We start from the raw sequence: 17,957 nt of genomic DNA, 5'->3' as shown, positions 1-17,957 counted from the left end.
AAATATTCATTTTTAGGATGGGGTTCACGAGATTTCACAATTTAGTGAAAGGGGTTCGTGGGCTGTTAAAGTTCGGGAACCACTGTTCTAGAAGGAGGTTGGAGATCATTAGATTGATAACAAAAAGTAATATAGCCAGATATCTATCTAAAGAGTCTTTGCTTGGAAACTGGAGATCTGTCCACCATAGACACAAAGAATCAGGGAGATTTTCTAAACGACTTAGTCCTGTCCAAGGCTAATACACTTCTGACATTGAGTGTATGTAATATCACATCCTCCTTGTTCAGGTGTGGTTTAGGAAAGAACACTGGAAGATGAATAGACTGGTTAATGTGGAAGTTAGGTGACACCTTCAGTAAAAATTTGGGATGTGGTCATGATGTGATCTTGTCCTTGAAGAATACTCTGAAGGGGGGATATGCCATCACAGCCCCTATCTCCCCAACTCTTTGTGCAGAAGTAATGGCTACCACGAAGGCCGTTTTCATAGATCAGTTGATAGGTTGCCACCGGATCAAAGGGAGGCCTCATAAAGCATATAATCACCATGTTAAGGTCCCAAACCCGGGCAGGATGTTTCTCTCTTGGAAAGAGATTCCCCAACCCCTTGAGAAATCTCACCATCATCAAATGTCTGAACACTGAAAAGCCCTCTACTGGGAAATGGAAGGCTGTAATAGCTGCCAAATGTATCCTAATTGAACTCAAAGACAAAACTGGCTTCTTTAGTTCTAGGATGTAATCTAGTATATCTGACAGTGAAGCGGATGCAGGTAGAAGGTTTCTTAGGTCTGATCAGTGGCTGAGTCTCATCCACTTTTGTAGCTATGACAGATAGACTGCTTCCTATTATGTAACAATACTCTTCTCACTTCCTCCCGCGAACCACTGATCAGCCATGCCCTGAAGTGAAGAATCTTGAGGTTGGGTGAAGAATTTGACTGGCATCCTAAGAGAGAAGATGGGGGATGATCGGAAGGTGATCAGTTGACAAGCAGCCAACTGGATTAGGTAAGAAAACCATGCTTGTCTTGGCCATGTTGGAAACACCAGAAAAACTCTGGCTTTGTCTTTCCTCATCTTGATCAGCAGCTTGGATATTAGAGGATTGGAGGAAACACATACAAGAGATTCAAAGTCCAGTGAAGGAGAAACGCATCTCCCAAGGAGTGGCGACTCAGTCCCCCTCTCGAGCAGAACTGGAAGCACTTCCTGTTTCTGATCATGGTGAACAGGTCTATCTGTAGGATGCCCCAACACTGAAATACATGGTGGGGCATAAAGGGATCTATCTCCCACTTATGATCCTGAGAGAAGCGTCCGCTAAGGGAATCTGTGGTGATGTTTCAAATGCCCAGTAGGTAAGCTGCTGAGATGCTGAGGTGATTTCATATGCACCAATTCCAGAGTCTCATTGCTTCAGTGCAGAGGGAGGGTGAACTCGCTCCCCCTTGACAACAGATATAAACCATGCATGACTCTTTGTCTGTCATAATCTTAACAAATTTGCCCCTGATCAATGGCATAAAATGGAGACAGGTATTCCTGACTGCCCTGAGTTCCATCAACTTGATGTGTAGAGTGAGTTTGTAAGATGACCATCCGCTCTGAGAAGTATGCATTGAGATGTGCTCCTCCCAACCCAAGAAATGGTTCCTCACCTTCTTGTAACTGTTGTTCTTCGAGATGTATTGCTCATATCCGTTCCAATTAGTGTGTGCACACCACATGCACAGTTTACCGGAAGGTTTTTCCCCTAGCAGCATCTGTCGGGTCGGCTCTGAAGCCCCCTGGAGTCACACCTTCATGGTACTGCATATAGGGCCTTGCTGACCCACCACCTCCCCAGTTCCTTCTTGCCAGATACTCCAAAAGAGGGGAAGGCGGGTGGGTTTAGAATGGATATGAACAACACATCTCAAAGAACAACAGTTACAAGAAGGTGAGTAACCGTTTCTTCTTCTTTGAGTGCTTGCTCATATTGATTCCAATTAGGTGACTCCCAAGCCTTACCTAGGAGGTGGGGTCAGGGTTCATGGAATCACTGATTGAAGCATAGTCCTGCCGAATACTGCATTGTAAGGGGCCCCTTACTGAATGAGGGAGGCAACCTAGTGACAGAGGATGTGGAAAAAGCTAATGTATTCAATGCTTTTTTTGCCTCTGTCTTCACGCCAGACTACTGCACTGGGCAGCACAGCATGGGGAAGAGGTGACCAGCCCTCTGTGGAGAATGAAGTGGTTCAGGACTACTTAGAAAAGCTGGATGAGCACAAGTCCATGGGTCTGGATGAGCTGCATCTGAGGGTGCTAAAGGAGTTGGCGGATGTGACTGCAGAGCCATTGGCCATTATCTTTGAAAACTCATGGCGATCGGGGGAGGTCCCGGATGACTGGAAAAAGGCTAATGCAGTGCCCATCTTTAAAAAAGGGAAGAAGGAGGATCTGGGGAACTATAGGCCTCACCTCAGTCCCTGGAAAAATCATGGAGCAAGTCCTCAAGGAATCAATTTTGAAGCACTTAGAGGAGAGGAAAGTGATCAGGAACAGTAAGCATGGATTCACCAAGGGCAAGTCATGCCTGACTAATCTAATTGCCTTCTATGATGAGATAACTGGCTCTGTGGATGAGGGGAAAGCAGTGGACGTGTTGTTCCTGGACTTTAGCAAAGCTTTTGACACTGTCTCCCACAGTGTTCTTGCCAGCAAGTTAAAGAAGTATGGGCTGGATGAATGGACTATAAGGTGGATAGAAAACTGGCTAGATCATCGGGCTCAACGGGTAGCAATCAATGGCTCCACGTCTAGTTAGCAGCCGGTATCAGGCGGAGTGCCCCAAGGTTCAGTCCTGGGGCCGGTTTTCTTCAACATCTTCATAAATGATCTGGAGGATGGCGTGGACTGCACCCTCAGCAAGTTTGCAAATGACACTAAACTGGGAGGAGTGGTAGATACGCTGGAGGGGAGGGATAGAATACAGAGGGATCTAGACAAATTAGAGGATTGGGCCAAAAAAATCTGATGAGGTTCAACAAGGACAAATGCAGAGTCCTTCACTTAGGAAGGAAGAATCCCATGCACTGCTACAGACTAGGGACCAAGTGGCTAGGCAGCAGTTGTGCATAAAAGGACCTAGGGGTTACAGTGGACGAGAAGCTGGATATGAGTCAACAGTGTGCCCTTGTTGCCCAGAAGGCTAATGGCATTTTGGGCTGTATAAGTAGGGGCATTGCCAGCAGATTGAGGGACGTGATCGTTCCCCTCTATTCGACATTGGTGAGGCCTCATCTGGAGTACTGTGTCCAGTTTTGGGCCCCACACTACAAGAAGAATGTGAAAAAATTGGAAAGCATCCAGCAGAGGGCAACAAAAATGATTAGGTGACTGGAACACATGACTTACGAGGAGAGGCTGAGGGAACTGGGATTGTTTAGTCTGCAGAAGAGGAGAATGAGGGGGGATTTGATAGCTGCTTTCAACTTCCTGAAAGGGGGTTCTGAAGAGGATGGATCTAGACTGTTCTCAGTGGCAGCAGATGACAGGACAAGGAGTAATGTTGCAGTGGGGGAGGTTTAGTTGGATATTAGGAAAAACTTTTTCACTAGGAGGGTGGTGAAGCACTGGAATGCGTTACCTAGGGAGGTGGTGGAATCTCCTTCCTTTGAGGTTTTAAGGTTAGGCTTGACAAAGCCCTGGCTGGGATGATTTAATTGGGGATTGGTCCTGCTTTGAGCAGTGGGTTGGACTAGATGACTTCCTGAGGTCCCTTCCAACCCTGATATTCTATGATTGTCCCTGGTGTGCTGGGCGATGGCATAATGTGAAGGGAAGGTGTGGACCGAAGACCATGTTGCTGCTCTACATATCTCCTGGATCAGTATCTAGGCCAGGAAGGCCACCGAGGATGCCTGGGCTCTGGTGGAGTACACAGTCAGAGCGGGGGCAGGGACCTTTGCCAGGTCGTAACAAGTCCGTATACAGGATATGATCCACGATTATATCCTTTGCGTGGACACTGGGAGGCCTTTCATCCTGTCTGCTACCGCAACAAACAGCTGGTTCGACTTGCAGAATGGCTTAGTTCATTTAATGTAAAATGCCAGTGCATGCCGCACTTCCAGGTAGTGGAGCCTCTGCTTGCAGCTATTGGCATGAGGTTTCGGGAAAAAGACCTTGTGAATCAGTGGCATAGGAGGGAACGGGTAGAAAAGGCATTCCTTTCATGGAAGCAGAAAAGCATTTGCCAATGAACCTGGGCTGTGGTTCAGGAAGGGGCAGAATTGTAGGCACTTCCTGTTGGTCCTTGTGGCGAACAGATCAATCTGGGGAATTCCCCACAGTTGGAACATATTGCTTATTACATCCAAGTGGATAGACCACTCGTGATTGTGAAAAGACCTGCTGAGATAGTCTGCTAGTTCATTCTGCGACCGTGGAAGATAGGACGCTTCCAAAAATATGGAGTCTGCTATGCAGAACTCCCAGAGCTTGAGGGCTTCCTGACACAGGGGAGAGGCACATGCTCCCCCTGTCTGTTGATATAAAACATCACTGTTTTATTGTCTGTCAGGACCGAAATGCACTTGCCCTCCAGGAGAGGCCAAAATGCCTGACATGCCAGCTGGACTGCCCTGAGCTCCCTCACATTTGATGTAAAGCATCAGTTCCTTCAGAGACCAGAGACCCTGAGTTCTGTGCTCTCCAAAGTGCGCCTTCCACCCCATGGCCGAGGAGTCTGTGGTCAGGAACAGGGTTTGGAGAATGCAAACCCTGCACACACCAAGTGCGGGTCGAGCCACCAGCAAAGAGACCTGAGAACACCCAGTGGAAGGGTAACCACCTTGTCTAAGCTGTGCCTTCTCGGTTGATACACCGATGCTAGCCAAGCTTGGAGAGGTCTGAGTCTGAGCCTCACATGTTGCACTACATACGTGCAAGATGCCATGTGACCTAGGAGTTTTAAGCAACTTCTTACTGTGGTTATAGGGAATCGTTTGAGGTCCTGTATGATGTCATGAATGGTCTGGAAGCGGGATTGAGGTAGGAACGCTCTGGCCTGTCTTTAGTCTAGCACTGCCCCTATGAACTCTATTCTCTGAATAAGGATGAGCGTTGACTTTTGAGTGTTTAGGACCCATGCGCTGAAGGTGGATCTTATGAGGCAGACACGTTGATCCACAGTCTGTTGGACTGGCCCTTGACTAGCCACTCGTCTAGGAAAGGAAATACCTGAACCCGCCTCTTCCACAGAAAAGCGGCATGACCGATATACATTTGGCGAACACCCGAGGTGCTGATGATAGGCTGAATGGTAGTACTGTAAATTGGTAGTGGGAACTCCAGACTACAAACCTTAAGAAGCACTTGTGTGGCGGGATTATGGAAATGTGGAAGTATGCATCCTTCAAGTCAAGGACAGCATACCAATCTGCAGGATCCAGGGACAGGAAGATAGTGGCCAAAGAGACCATAAGAAACTTTAGTTTCTTCATTAACTTGTTGAGATTGCGCAGGTCCAAGATGGGTCTGAGGCCCCCTTTGTTTTGGTATTAGGAAATAACGGGAGTAAAACCTTTTCTGCTGAGCTCCAGCGGAACCTCCTCCACAGCCCCCGCTGATAGGAGGATTTGTACCTCCTAGATGAGTGAAGGGGGGTGAGAGGGTGAGAGAGAAAAATTGGAGAGAATATCCCATTTCTACCAGGTGGAGGACCCAACTGTCTGAGGTGATTTGGGACCACACTCAGTAGAAGTGGGACAGATGTGCCAAAAACAGGAAACAAGGATCCAGTTGGGAGGCTGGTATAATGTCCTCAAGCACATCCTCAAAAGGTCTGCCTAGGGCCTGGTGGTTGCCTGTTCGACCCAGAGCCCCTGTTGTTTGGTGGCTGGGGTTGGCGACGGCGATTCAGATTTCTAGGTTGCCTACAGTTCTGGTCCTGCTTAGACTGCCCCTGGTATAGTCGTGTCATGGGATGAGGCCTAAATTGTCTATGCTGGGTGGCAGGAGTCCCAGCGATCTCAGAGTGGCTCGGGAGTCTTTCAAACTGTGGAGTCTCAAGTCCGTTTTCTCTGAAAATAATGTGGCCTCCTCAACAGGAGATCCTGAATTGCCTGTTGGACCTCCCTGGGGAGGCCTGAGGCCTGCAGCCATGAGCAATGGCACATTGCGATGCCCAAGGACATCACTTGCATTGTAGAGACTGCCGAGTCTAATGCCACTTGCAGCGACATTCTGGTGACTGTCTTGCCCTCATCCATGAGAGCCAAGGATTCTGGCTTAGAGTCTGGTGGGACAAGGTCTGAAAATTTTGACATTGCGTCCCATGACTTAAAGTTAAAACGGCTAAGGATCGATGGCTGGTTTGCGATTTGAAGCTAGAGCCCACTGGTGGAGTTTATCTTCCTCCCGAAGAGGTCCAGCTTCTTTGCAACCTTAGCTTGAGGGGTAGGCCCTTGTTGCCCTTGACCCTCCCTCTCATTGACAGCCGCCACCATCAATGAGTCTGGTGGGGGGTGGACCTTGGAGGACACAAAGTACTTTCTCTTGACTCCTTTAGCTGTAGAAGCCAGAGAGGATGGTGTTTGCCAGAGAGTTTTTGTGTTCTTCTGAATGGTTTTAATCAGGGAAAGGGCCACCCTGATGATAAAATGCCAGGGATAAAACGTCCACCATTAGATCTGACACCTCAGTGACCTCTTCCATCTGTATCCCAAGGTTTTGAACGACCCACCTGAGAAGTTCAAGGTGGGCTCTGCTGTTGGGAAGGCAAGGCCCCAAGGATGTTCCTGCCACTGCCTCATCTGGAGACAATAATCAGGAGCCCCGAACAAGGGAGGGCCCCTCCTGCCCGTCTGGCTCCTCAAAACACTGTGATTCCACCCCCAAATCGGAGTCTGCCTTGGTGCCAGCCACAGCACCGGTCGCTGCACCGGCTGTGGTACCTTCCGTGGAACTGATCATAGCTGCGGTGCCGGATATGGTGCTGCCGGGTGCGGTGCTGGCTCTGTTGTCTGTGTCAGTGCTGGTCCTGCTGTCAGTGCCGGCACCGGTTCTGCGGTCGGTGATGGGTGCAGTACCAATTGTGGTGCTAGTAGTGGCTAATGCTTGGGAGAGCTCCCTGGCCCTGGACACAGTCCTTCTCTTGGAAGTGACCAAAAAGGAGCATGCAAAGGCAGACCCCTGGGACTGGTAGTAAGCCCATGGTGTCCAGAAGGGCCACTAAGTTGGCATCTGAGCTGGTACTTGCCATTGTGTTGGCCACAGTACAGTGGGGAAGGTTTGAGTCATCCCTGCTGTCTGGGAGTGCCGGTGGCTATAGTGCCGGCTTCTCCGGGACACACATGAGTCCATGTCTGATTCGGACTCCAGTGAGTGTGTGCGCAGAGACCATGGTGGCACCGTGCACCAGGGTGATGGAGATTGTTGCTGAGTCATAGCCAGCTTGCCCCTGGACTGCACTGGTGTCATTTGGGGCCTCCGGGCTGGTGCAGTGGCACCGTGGTCAGGAGAATGTGGACCTGTCAGAGTTATCAGATCCCGCACTGCCTCATAAGTTTCAGGTGTGGAAGGAAGGTCCAAATCTTCCACCTGGGTCTCCTCCACTGGCACTGGAATCAATGGTCCCTCCCATAGACCTGGAGTCGACGGTGCTGGCTGTTGAGTTGGAGGGGTGGTGCGGTCTTGCACCAGTTGCCCTCCCTTGGGTGGTTCCCGTTCCCTTGCATGGGAAGGGGAGCGCCCTCTATCAGTCTTCCTGTGCTGCTTCTTTGGGACAGGAGACTGTGAGCGGTGCCGAGATTGATTCTGCGCCATGCTTGGCAACGTGGAGTGCAGATCCCAGAGTCCTTCCTTGGCATCTCCCGGACTGAAGCTGGCACACTGCGCACCGATGCTGAAAAGCCCAGTGTCATGTCCATGGGGTTCAACTCAGACTGAGGGCGCAGAGCTGCTTCCATTAGCAGTAACTTTAATCTGTGGTCCCTCTCTTTCTTCATGTGGGGGCAAAAACTCTGACAAATCTTACACCTGTCCATTCGATGGGACTCCCCCAGCACTTTAGACAAGCCAAGTGTGGGTTGCCCTGGGGCATAGACTTCTGGCAAACCTCAAATGGCTTAAACCCCTGGGTCTGAGGAATGCCATGGGCCCGGGAGAGGGAGAGGGAAACGGGGGAGGGAAAACACACCCCAGTACCCCGATTCCAAATATCTAACTAATTACAAACAATTTTTTAAAAATGGTCTTTAGCTATTTACAGACATAGTACGCTAGAGAATTGCTTGTTGAACACGAGAGACGAAATGCTCCAATGACTGTCACTGGTGGTAAGAAGGGCCTCATATACGGTGCCATGAAGACGCGACTCCAGGGGGCTCTAGAGCCGACCCGATGGATGCTGCTAGGAGTAAAACCTTCCGGAGAACTGTGCACGTGGTGCACACACACCTAATTGGAATTGATATGAACAAGCACTCAAAGAAGAACAGGAATGCATCTGTTGTTGTTATGACCACTGGAGACAGCTGAGCAAAGGGGGCTCTTATGAAAGCATTGTGAGGGTCTTTCCACCAGTTGAGGGACTTCTTCACAACTATAGGCACTGAGAGTAGTTTCTTCAAGCTGTGTTTGCTTGGTGAATAAACAGTTCTGAGCCAACGGTGGAGGCAACACATGTGCAACCTCACTGGCTTATCACAAAAGTACAAGCTGCCATATGCCCCAACAACCGGATCCATTTTTTTGACTGATGTCTAGGGACTGATTTGAACTATAGTGACTAAATTTGCTATGGTTGTAAACCTGCGAATTGGGAGGTAGTCTTCGGCTGCTACCACATCGAGTTATGAATTCCAATCTTTGCACCAGGGTCAAGGTGAACTTCTGAATATTTAACTGCTGTCCCAGGCTGAGAAATAGTGCTAATTGCGACTGAGATCTTGCTGCAGAAGCACTTCTTTAGCATTCAATCATCAAAATATGCGAATAATAGGATTCCTTTTTCTGCAAACATAAGCTGCTCCGACTGACAGAACCTTCAAAACCACGCTGGGAGCAGAAGGGAGGCTGAATGGAAGCACTTTATTGAAAGTGGTCTTGAGCTAGAGTGGAATAGGAACCTTCTGTGGGAAAGGTGAATCACTATATAGAAATATGCATCTTGTAGGTTGAGGGCCAAGAACCAATCTCCTAGGTCCAATGATGGTATTATTGCTGTAAGTGTTATTTTGAATTTCTATTATCTTCACGAACCTCTTGAGAAGCCTTAGATCTAGAATGGGTCTCCACCTGCCATTCTTTTTTGGAACCAGAAAGTACCTGGAATAAAACCACTTCCCTCTATCTTTTACAGGGACTGTTTCTATAGCACCTAAGTTCAGAAGGAAGTCTATTTCCTGTTCTAGAAGATGCTCACAAGAGGGGTCCTTGAAGAGGGAGAGAGAAGGGGTATAGGAAGGAAAGTAAAGTGGAGTACCCTGCTGATATGATCTCCAAAACTCACCTGTATATAGTGATATGCTTCCAAGCTTGTCGGAAGTGAGAAAGGTCATCCCTGAAGCAAGGAAGGCATCTGAACCATTGCAGTTAGTAAGGGGAAGGTAAATCAGAACCTTGACCACCCCATCAAAATGTTTTTTTTGATGAGGAGGGTTGTGAGGTCAATGCCTTTGCAGCAGACGGCCTCTTTTTCTGGAACCTCTGCCTCTTTCATTGGGGTTCATAAGGTCTCTGGAAGCTGGAGAATTGAACAAGATGAGATCTCTGCACTGTCTGGGATTTACTAAATTTCCTTTTATGCACAGTTGTGTAAATTAAGCTGTCAAAGGCAAGGTCCTTTACTGTGTTCCGGACCTTCCTCAGAAATCCTGAGTGCTGAAGCCAGGAGGCCCTTCTCATGACTACCACTGTAGAAACAGAGAAAGCAGCTATGTCAGTGGCATCCAAAGAGGCCTGCAGGGATGTTCTGGCAAGAAGATGACCCTCTGTAATGATTGGTTGAAATTGGTCTATCTGTTCTGGTGGTAAATGCTCAATAAATAAATTGAACTTTGAGTAGTTGGTGTGATTATATTTTGCCATCAAGTGTCTGATAGTTTATGATTCTAAACTGCAGAATTGCAAACGAATATGATTTGTGACCAAACAAACTGAGATGCTTCTGATCTTTGACGTATGGTGTTGATTTAGTGGTGGTGTTGCCTTCCACGTTCATTTAAAGCTTCAACAACCAGGGAGTTGGGAGGGGGATGAGAAACCAGAAACTCCTAAACTTTAGATGGAACATAGTATTTATCAGCCCTTTTACAAGTGGGCAGTACTGTTGCTGGAGTATGCTAGTTTACTTTTGCAGGATCTAGCAGAGCCTGATTACTAGGTAGCACAATTTGGGCAGATGATGCAGATTCTAACTGAGAGATGCTAACCTGAGATTTCCTTCTGATGAACATGTTATATCTCCTCTGAGGATGTGCTAACAGGTGGGATATTTGGATCAGTATTATCTTCCTTGTGCAAAGAATACTGAGGCAGGCTCTCAGTACCAAACCTGTTATTACCTGCCGCTAATAGAAACGTATATCAATGCAATAAGTGATAGAGGCTTCCAGTGGGCATGCAACTAATATAGATTCTCAAGTTCTCAGTGCATAAAGAGTTTGCAGCATCTCAAAACCCAAATCAAGATACTAGAAGAGACTAAATAAGCCTTCAACAGGACTGCATGGACTAGGATACTACATGAAGCAGGAATATTGAGAGATTTATGAGATTCCAGGAAGAGGAGTCAGGTATAGTGTATTTGACTCCTTCTGGATTTGGTACTCTAATCTTAATAAACAGGGCAAAAAAACCCAAAAACGAATGGCATGGACGCTAGGACACAATGTCCCCTTGGAGGCTACTGGATTGCACAATGAATCTTTGCAATCCCTGGTACCATGCTACTGCACACAGAATTACTAGCATAATGAGTTTTTAATTATGACTCACATCATCTGATTCCCTGATGAGTTCTGTGTCTTCTACTTGCACCACAGCATCAGCACCACAAGGGATTGGAGCACCTGTTGTAACCCGCATTACCTGACCAGGCATCACAGTCTGAGTTGGCTGAAAACAATAAACAAACAAGCAAATGATGACAACTAATTTACTTTTAACAAGGGAATGGGAAAACCTGAAAACATTTGAACACTGCAGAAATAAACTGGAGAGTAATAAATCCTTTTCATAGCATGGCTTATTTTTTTCTTGATATGAGTTAGTGGAATTAATATGGGTAAATCCCTTAGGTAATTAAAGAATAAAACAGGTTCAAATCTGACTCAGCTCATTAGTAATTGAGAGCCGTTATTATCTGATGGCAGTATGAAATAAACTGGTAGTTATTTTTTGTGATGTGGACACCTATCTTCTGGGAAAATGACTGAAACTATCACAATGGGTAATATATTGATGCCCTTTGGTAAAGAAGCCAAAGAATGATTAGATCAGGAGAATTAACTCCCCTGTCACAAAAAGAGGTGGTCATTCTGAGTTGGGGATGAAGCACACAGGCAAAGAGCCACTGTGGTATATGGTCTTTGAATAGAGGACTGTGGTCTCCAGGGCTGCAGACTTTTACTAGCACTAAAATGCATTTTTGAAAATGAAAGAACTAACAAAGCTGGTTAGGAAAAACTCTTCCTGAAAAAACATGTCCCGTGCTTCACTTCTGAGCAGGTTTCTCCATTACTGTGAGGTAGATCAACTCCAAACATTGAGGTTTGCATGGGGCATCTGCTCTCGTGCAGATCTATTTGCTGAGGCCTAAAATTTGTAAATTTGAAGTTGCTCTATAGTAATCACACAAAACCATGGTACAGAACAAAGTCCTAGCAGAAACAATCTAACTTCATAAGAAGCATGCATTATGTATTACAGAAAAAATAACCAGTAGCAACATGAAAAAATAAACGATGTGAAACAAAAGTGTGTTTTTTTAATTTGTCACTAAGACATTTTTTATAATATACATTTTCCAAAATCCATAGTAAAATTATCATTTGACCCTAATCATTTGAGAAAAGAATAAATAAAGAAAAACACATTTTGCCTCTTTCCTGCCCTGATTCTCTGGACTGTGGATTTACAACTGAAAGGAACATACTGAACTATGGAGTGAGGACCTTCCAATCTTTTGGAAGTTACCAGAGAGACTTTACAAATCAGAAGTCTATAATATCACTGCTATAAACCTGATATAAGGACATTGCAATTATTGTAGGTATATGATCTATTAACCATTTTAACTCTCTTCTTATTTTCTTTTATTAATAAACCTTTAGATTTTAGTTACTAAAGGATTGGCAGCAGTGTGATTATTGGGTAAGAGCTGAGTTATATATTGACCTGGCTAAATGGCTGGTCTCTTGAGATTAGAAGGATCCTATATGTGTTGAAATTGGTTTCAGTAACCACTCATCATTGAGTCCAGTGTTTGGGGGGTCAGATAAGGGCTGGAATGCCTAAGGAGATTGCATTTTTGATTTCTTGTTAACCAATGTGGGGAGACAGAAGTTTACTTTTGTTACTGGCTTGGTGGTATATCTAATGATAGAATAACCACCAGTTTGGGGTGAGTCTGATCTATTTCTCAGCAGTTTGTCCTGAATCTGGTGAATAGTCTCAGCTGGGCCCCACTGAGGCACCGTGACAGAAGCACCCCATTAGTCTGATTTCACTCCCCACCCTCATGTGAGTCTGAGGCTTGGTCTACACTAGGAACTTATGTCAGTATAACTATGTTGCTCAGGGGCCTGGAAAATCCACATCCCCATACCAACCTAATCCCCAGTGTAGACAGCACTGTTTTGAACGGAAGGCTTTGCCCATTGACACAGCTACTGTCTCTCAGAGAGGTGGAGTACCTACACCGATGGGAGAAGCTCTCCCGTCAGGTAGGTAGTGTCTTCACTAAGCGCCATAGCTCAAGCGCTGTAAGTGCAGAAAAGCCCTGAAGTCTGGTCAGCATTTTAGGCTATGTGTAGAGTCCTTCCTGTCTTCTCTTTCCTTCCAGCCAGGGGATAGCACCCCTCTTTAATACCATCTCTGACTCTATTTTGCCATGTCCCCAGGCTGGGAAATTCTAACCCCCAGCCACGCGAATCCCATATGCAGAAAACCATTGTCTCCTGAGGTGAACCAGTTGTTGAGAGTCATACAAAGTTGCATTCCAAAATAAAACAGTGTAAAACTTTAGACCCTACAAGTCCAATCAGTCCTACATCTTGTTCAGCCAATCGCTCAGACAAACAAGTTTGTTTACATTTACGGGAGACACTGCTGATTCATGTGTCTTCATGCTTCAGCCATCATTCCAGAGGACATGTTTCCATGCTGATGACGCTTGTTAAAAAAATGTGTTAATCAAATTTGTGACTGAACTCCTTGGAGAAGAATTGTATGTCTCCTGTTCTGTTTTATCTGCATTCTGCCATATATTTCATGTTATAGCAGTCTCGGATGATGACCCAGCACATGTTGTTCATTTTAAGAACACTTTCACTGCAAATTTAACAAAATGCAAAGAAGATACCAATGTGAAATTTCTAAAGATAGCTACAGCACTCGACCAATGATTTAAGAATCTGAAGTGCCTTCCAAAATCTGAGAGGGATGAGGTGTGGAGCATGCTTTCAGAAGTCTTAAAAGAGCAACACTCCAATGCAGAAACTACAGAACCCAAACTACTAAAAAAGAAAATCAACCTTTTGCAAGTGGCATCTGACTCAGATGATGAAAATGAACATGCGTCAGTCTGCACTGCTTTGGATCATTATTGAGCAGAACCTGTCATCAGCATGGATGCATTTCCTCTGGAATGGTGGTTGAAGCATGAAGGGACATATGAATCCTTATCGCATCTGCCATGTAAATCTCTTGCAACGCTGGCCACCATAGTGCCATGCAAATGCCTGTTCTCACTTTCAGGTGACATTATAAACAAGATGTGGGCAGCATTATCTCCTGCAAATGTAAACAAACTTGTTTGTCTGAGCAATTGGCTGAACAAGAAGTAGGACTGATTGGACTTGTAGGTTCTAAAGTTTTACATTGTTTTATCTTTGAATGCAGTTTTTTTGTACATAATTCTACATTTGTAAGTTCAACTTTCATGATAAAGAGATTGCACTACAGTACTTGTATGAGGTGAATTGAAAAATACTATTTCTTTTGTTTCTTACAGTGCAAATATTTGTAATAAAAATAATATAAAGTGAGCACTGTACACTTTGTATTCTGTGTTGTAATTGAAATCAATATATTTGAAAAAGTAGAAAACATCCAAAAATATTTAAATAAATGATATTCTATTATTGTTTAACAGCACGATTAATCACGATACATTTTTTTAATCGCTTGACTGCCCTAGTAAAGAGCCATCTACTTCAGGCAGTCAGAAGAAGGGAAAATCACTTACATGTAATTCTGCATATTTTAAGATTTCTTAGACAATTTTCATTTCTTGGTTTCAGAGTAACAGCCGTGTTAGTCCGTATTCGCAAAAAGAAAAGGAGTACTTGTGGCACCTTAGCGACTAACCAATTTATTTGAGCATAAGCTTTCTTGGTTGTGCATGTACAAATAGATGCTGGTTAGAGGTCCCTTTGAAAATTTCTTAAGGACAAGTGGTTAGGACTTTGGTTTTCTATCTTTTCTGTAAAATTACACCATCAACAGCACAGCATCTCCTAACACCATCCTAAGGCACTGGATTATTGCTTATTCATACATAAGACCACCACCTACTAAATCACCAACACTACCCCTTAAGGTCTTCTGGGGTTTCCCTCTAAGTCTCTTATGCAAGTACTGACCTGATCTTACACTACTTAGCATTTGAGATCATGTCCCAAGTTGTATGGCTACAGGCTAGACAGTGTACACAACTTCGTAATTATTTAGTGTCAACTTCAATAACAAATACAATCTTTGGAGCACTTGTGAGGATTCCAGAGCACAAATACAAGGCATACGTTTAAAAGAAAAAAAAAGAAATCAGATCCTTAGTTTTACAAGAGAAGAAAAACAACTTAAATAAAAAGAGAAAAAGAAGAGGAGAAAAGAAATTGCATTCACCTGCTCACCAGCTTGGGATTCCCCAATGATGAATCGATCCCCAGGGCCATCAGCAGCTGTAAGACAATACAGAAGAAAGAAGATGATAAAAATATTGAACCATTGCAAATGGGAAAATTAGAAACCAAGAATGGGAGAATCTTAGAATAATCCAAGATTTAGTTTAGAGTTGCTTCTTTAGAACCTGTATGAGAGGATATGAATATTTTGCAAAACATTTTGAACTTTTAGGTCTATTTTAAGATGTATTTATGAATTTGCTAATCACAGGTTATATAATAATATTTCTACCACAGAATTGCTCAGATAGACTCATTGTTCCAAGTTCTTCCAAGGCTATGCAGAAGTCTGGGAGAACGTAAAAGGAAACCATTGGATATTATCTTAATATCAAAGATTTCCAGTTGTACATAATATTCTTAAGATAAAAGCCTCAACTTCATGAGGTAGAGGTAACAGCAAGAGTTGGTTATCCTCTCTGTGAAACTGCCACCAGACAGGGGGCCGTGATATGTATATATTTTGCCAGTATGTTACATAACTGTTTGGAAGACAACAGCAGAATTTTGGATATCAAGATTTCTGGGTTCCCTTCCTACCTCTGGGAGGAATGTGATTTAATTATTAGTGCAGTGGTTACAGACAATATAGACAAGCATGTACATCTGACGCATTTGCTCTGAAAGACAGTGGGCTACGTAGATGTGACTTGTACATGCCATGTTAGAGACTCGGGTTCTGTTCCTAGCTGTCAGTGTCAGAGGTGATATCTGAACTCATCATTTCCTCAGTCCCAGCCCAGTGCACCTTCATTTAGACAAAAGGGAATTTTGATGGGGGAGAGCAGGTGGGCAAAGGTTTATGAGTGCTGCAGTTTTACTGTGTATGTCCAAATGGCAATTTCCCAGGGCTGCTCATTTGTCCTTATCTGGACAGATTTTCAAGGGGACAGCAAAGATAATTCTGCTGACAAATGCTGAGTTTCTGCTTTGGAGGCACTAGAAAGGTTCGAAGAAACAATTGAGAATAACGACCATATTTTCCCTACTCTTATTCTCAGAAACTCTTAAACTGTTTTTGCTGAAACTGAATATATAATTCTGAGGCAGAGACCAAACACAGAAATTATCAGTGTAAACAGCTGAAGTTTGAAGCAACTGAAATCCTGGGAAGTATTAAGTGTTAGGAGGTGTATAGGTGTCGCTATGTGTTCTGCCTGTAAGAACTGTATTTATGCTTTTATAGCACCTTTCATTTGAGGATCTCTAAGTGCTTAACAAATGTTAATTAATTAAACCTCCCAACAACCTTCTGAGGTAGGTGTTATCAATATTTTACAGAAGAAGAATGTGAGGTACAGGAAGAGTAAGTGACTTCCTCAAGGTCTCATAGCTGGAGTCAGGAATAGAATCTAGGAGTGCTGACACTTAGTTACCTGCTCTAACCATTTGATCATGCTACACCCAAAAGTGACTCCTCTATATCTAGAGGCAATGTCGTCCTAGGGGAAGAGTACAGGATTGGAAGTCAGGAGACTTGGGATCTAATCATCCACCCTCAACGCTGGCTTCTCACAGAATATCAAGTCACGTTCAAGGTTTATTTCTCCTTATTTTCAAGGCACTCAGTGCTTTGGGGCTTGGGCCCAACATAGCTAGAAGATTGCCTAAAGCTCTGATGTGAAGACCAGGGTCAATAACACCACTCCTCAGGCACAATGAAGCTTTCTACCATTAGGGTAAAGTTTATCTGTGCAGGAGATAGAATTTTCTTGGGGACTGATCTGAAACTTGTGGAGTGAACTCCCACACGATCTAAGAATCGTCACAAACCTTACCACCTTCCGCTCCAAGTGCCAGGGGCATTTCTTTGACCTGCTGCAATGGGGCAGATAGGCCCTACACTGTCAGGGAGGGGGTTAATAAGAGCCTGTGGACACGACTGGCCCAGCCCCACTACTCTTGCAGCAGTTCTCGGGAATCGAGAGGGGTCCTAAAGGAAGAGGCTCAGCTTAGTTAGGGAACAGACCAGGAAGAACAGAGAGCAGCACTGTGAGTCTTCCTTGATGAGGAAGCCTGGTTCTAGACAAGATCCTGAGACAGTTCGCTGCCTGGATGAGACTCCCAGAGGATGGGATGACTGGACCCAGGAAGACAGATAAAAGAGACTGGCCACATGGAGACAAGCCCTGAGTAGAAGGGCAGGGTCTTGCCGACAAATCCTTGGACGACCTTGCGTTTGAGTTGTTTTCCTTTTATTCTGGACTCTATTGCCCTGGAAGGGGTGTGACTCAAGTGTGCCATGGCCAGAGGGCTAAGACATCAAGGCACTGGATCCATGAAGTGTGACACCCAACTGTCAGGGAAACACAGCTGATTGAGGTGTACCTTGATGGGCCACAAAGGGGTGTCTTGATGTAGACAACCTGGTTGCACCTGCCTTCTCTATTCAAAACAAATAAAAAAACCTAGCCCAAACAGAAAACTTACCAAAACAAAACAGTACGCTGCATGCAAAAATTCTCCTCCTAGGGAGAGGATAAGAGAGAGAACAAACCACTGTGACAGATGTTAGTCATGTCACTAAATGCACTACTGGAAGGGGCTCCGAAACTACAGTGATGGGGGCAGCATAAGAACCTATCTAGACTAGACTAGAAATCCTGCTCCCACTGAAATCAGAATTTTATCATTGATGTTAATTGGAACAAAATCGAGTCCTTGGGTTCTAATCTGAGCTCTCAATGACTTAATCTCTCTTACTCTCAGAAACCCCATCTGGAAAATGGAAGTATTTACCATACCTATGTCCCCAAGGTGTTGTGATGTTTACTA

At 44.9% G+C, this 17,957-nt stretch overlaps 1 protein-coding gene across 22 annotated transcripts in view; it reads right to left on the bottom strand.

Moving 5' to 3' along the window:
* The window catches only part of GPHN (gephyrin), a 590,200-nt gene that overhangs the window by 60,667 nt on the left and 511,576 nt on the right, over positions 1–17,957 (bottom strand). For all 22 annotated transcript variants that reach the window (XM_073348373.1, XM_073348352.1, XM_073348355.1 and 19 more), the window contains 2 exons: positions 15,124–15,179; positions 10,993–11,112 (listed from right to left, as the gene is read on the bottom strand). In XM_073348373.1, coding sequence (XP_073204474.1) covers positions 10,993–11,112; positions 15,124–15,179 — 176 coding nt within the window. The remainder of the gene's footprint in view (positions 1–10,992; positions 11,113–15,123; positions 15,180–17,957) is intronic.

This window comes from Lepidochelys kempii, chromosome 6, assembly GCF_965140265.1.
Source record: "Lepidochelys kempii isolate rLepKem1 chromosome 6, rLepKem1.hap2, whole genome shotgun sequence".
In the NCBI taxonomy this organism is placed as follows: Eukaryota; Metazoa; Chordata; order Testudines; family Cheloniidae; genus Lepidochelys; species Lepidochelys kempii.
Note: the sequence above shows the minus strand (reverse complement) of the source record. Positions and strands in the feature narration are given on the sequence as shown.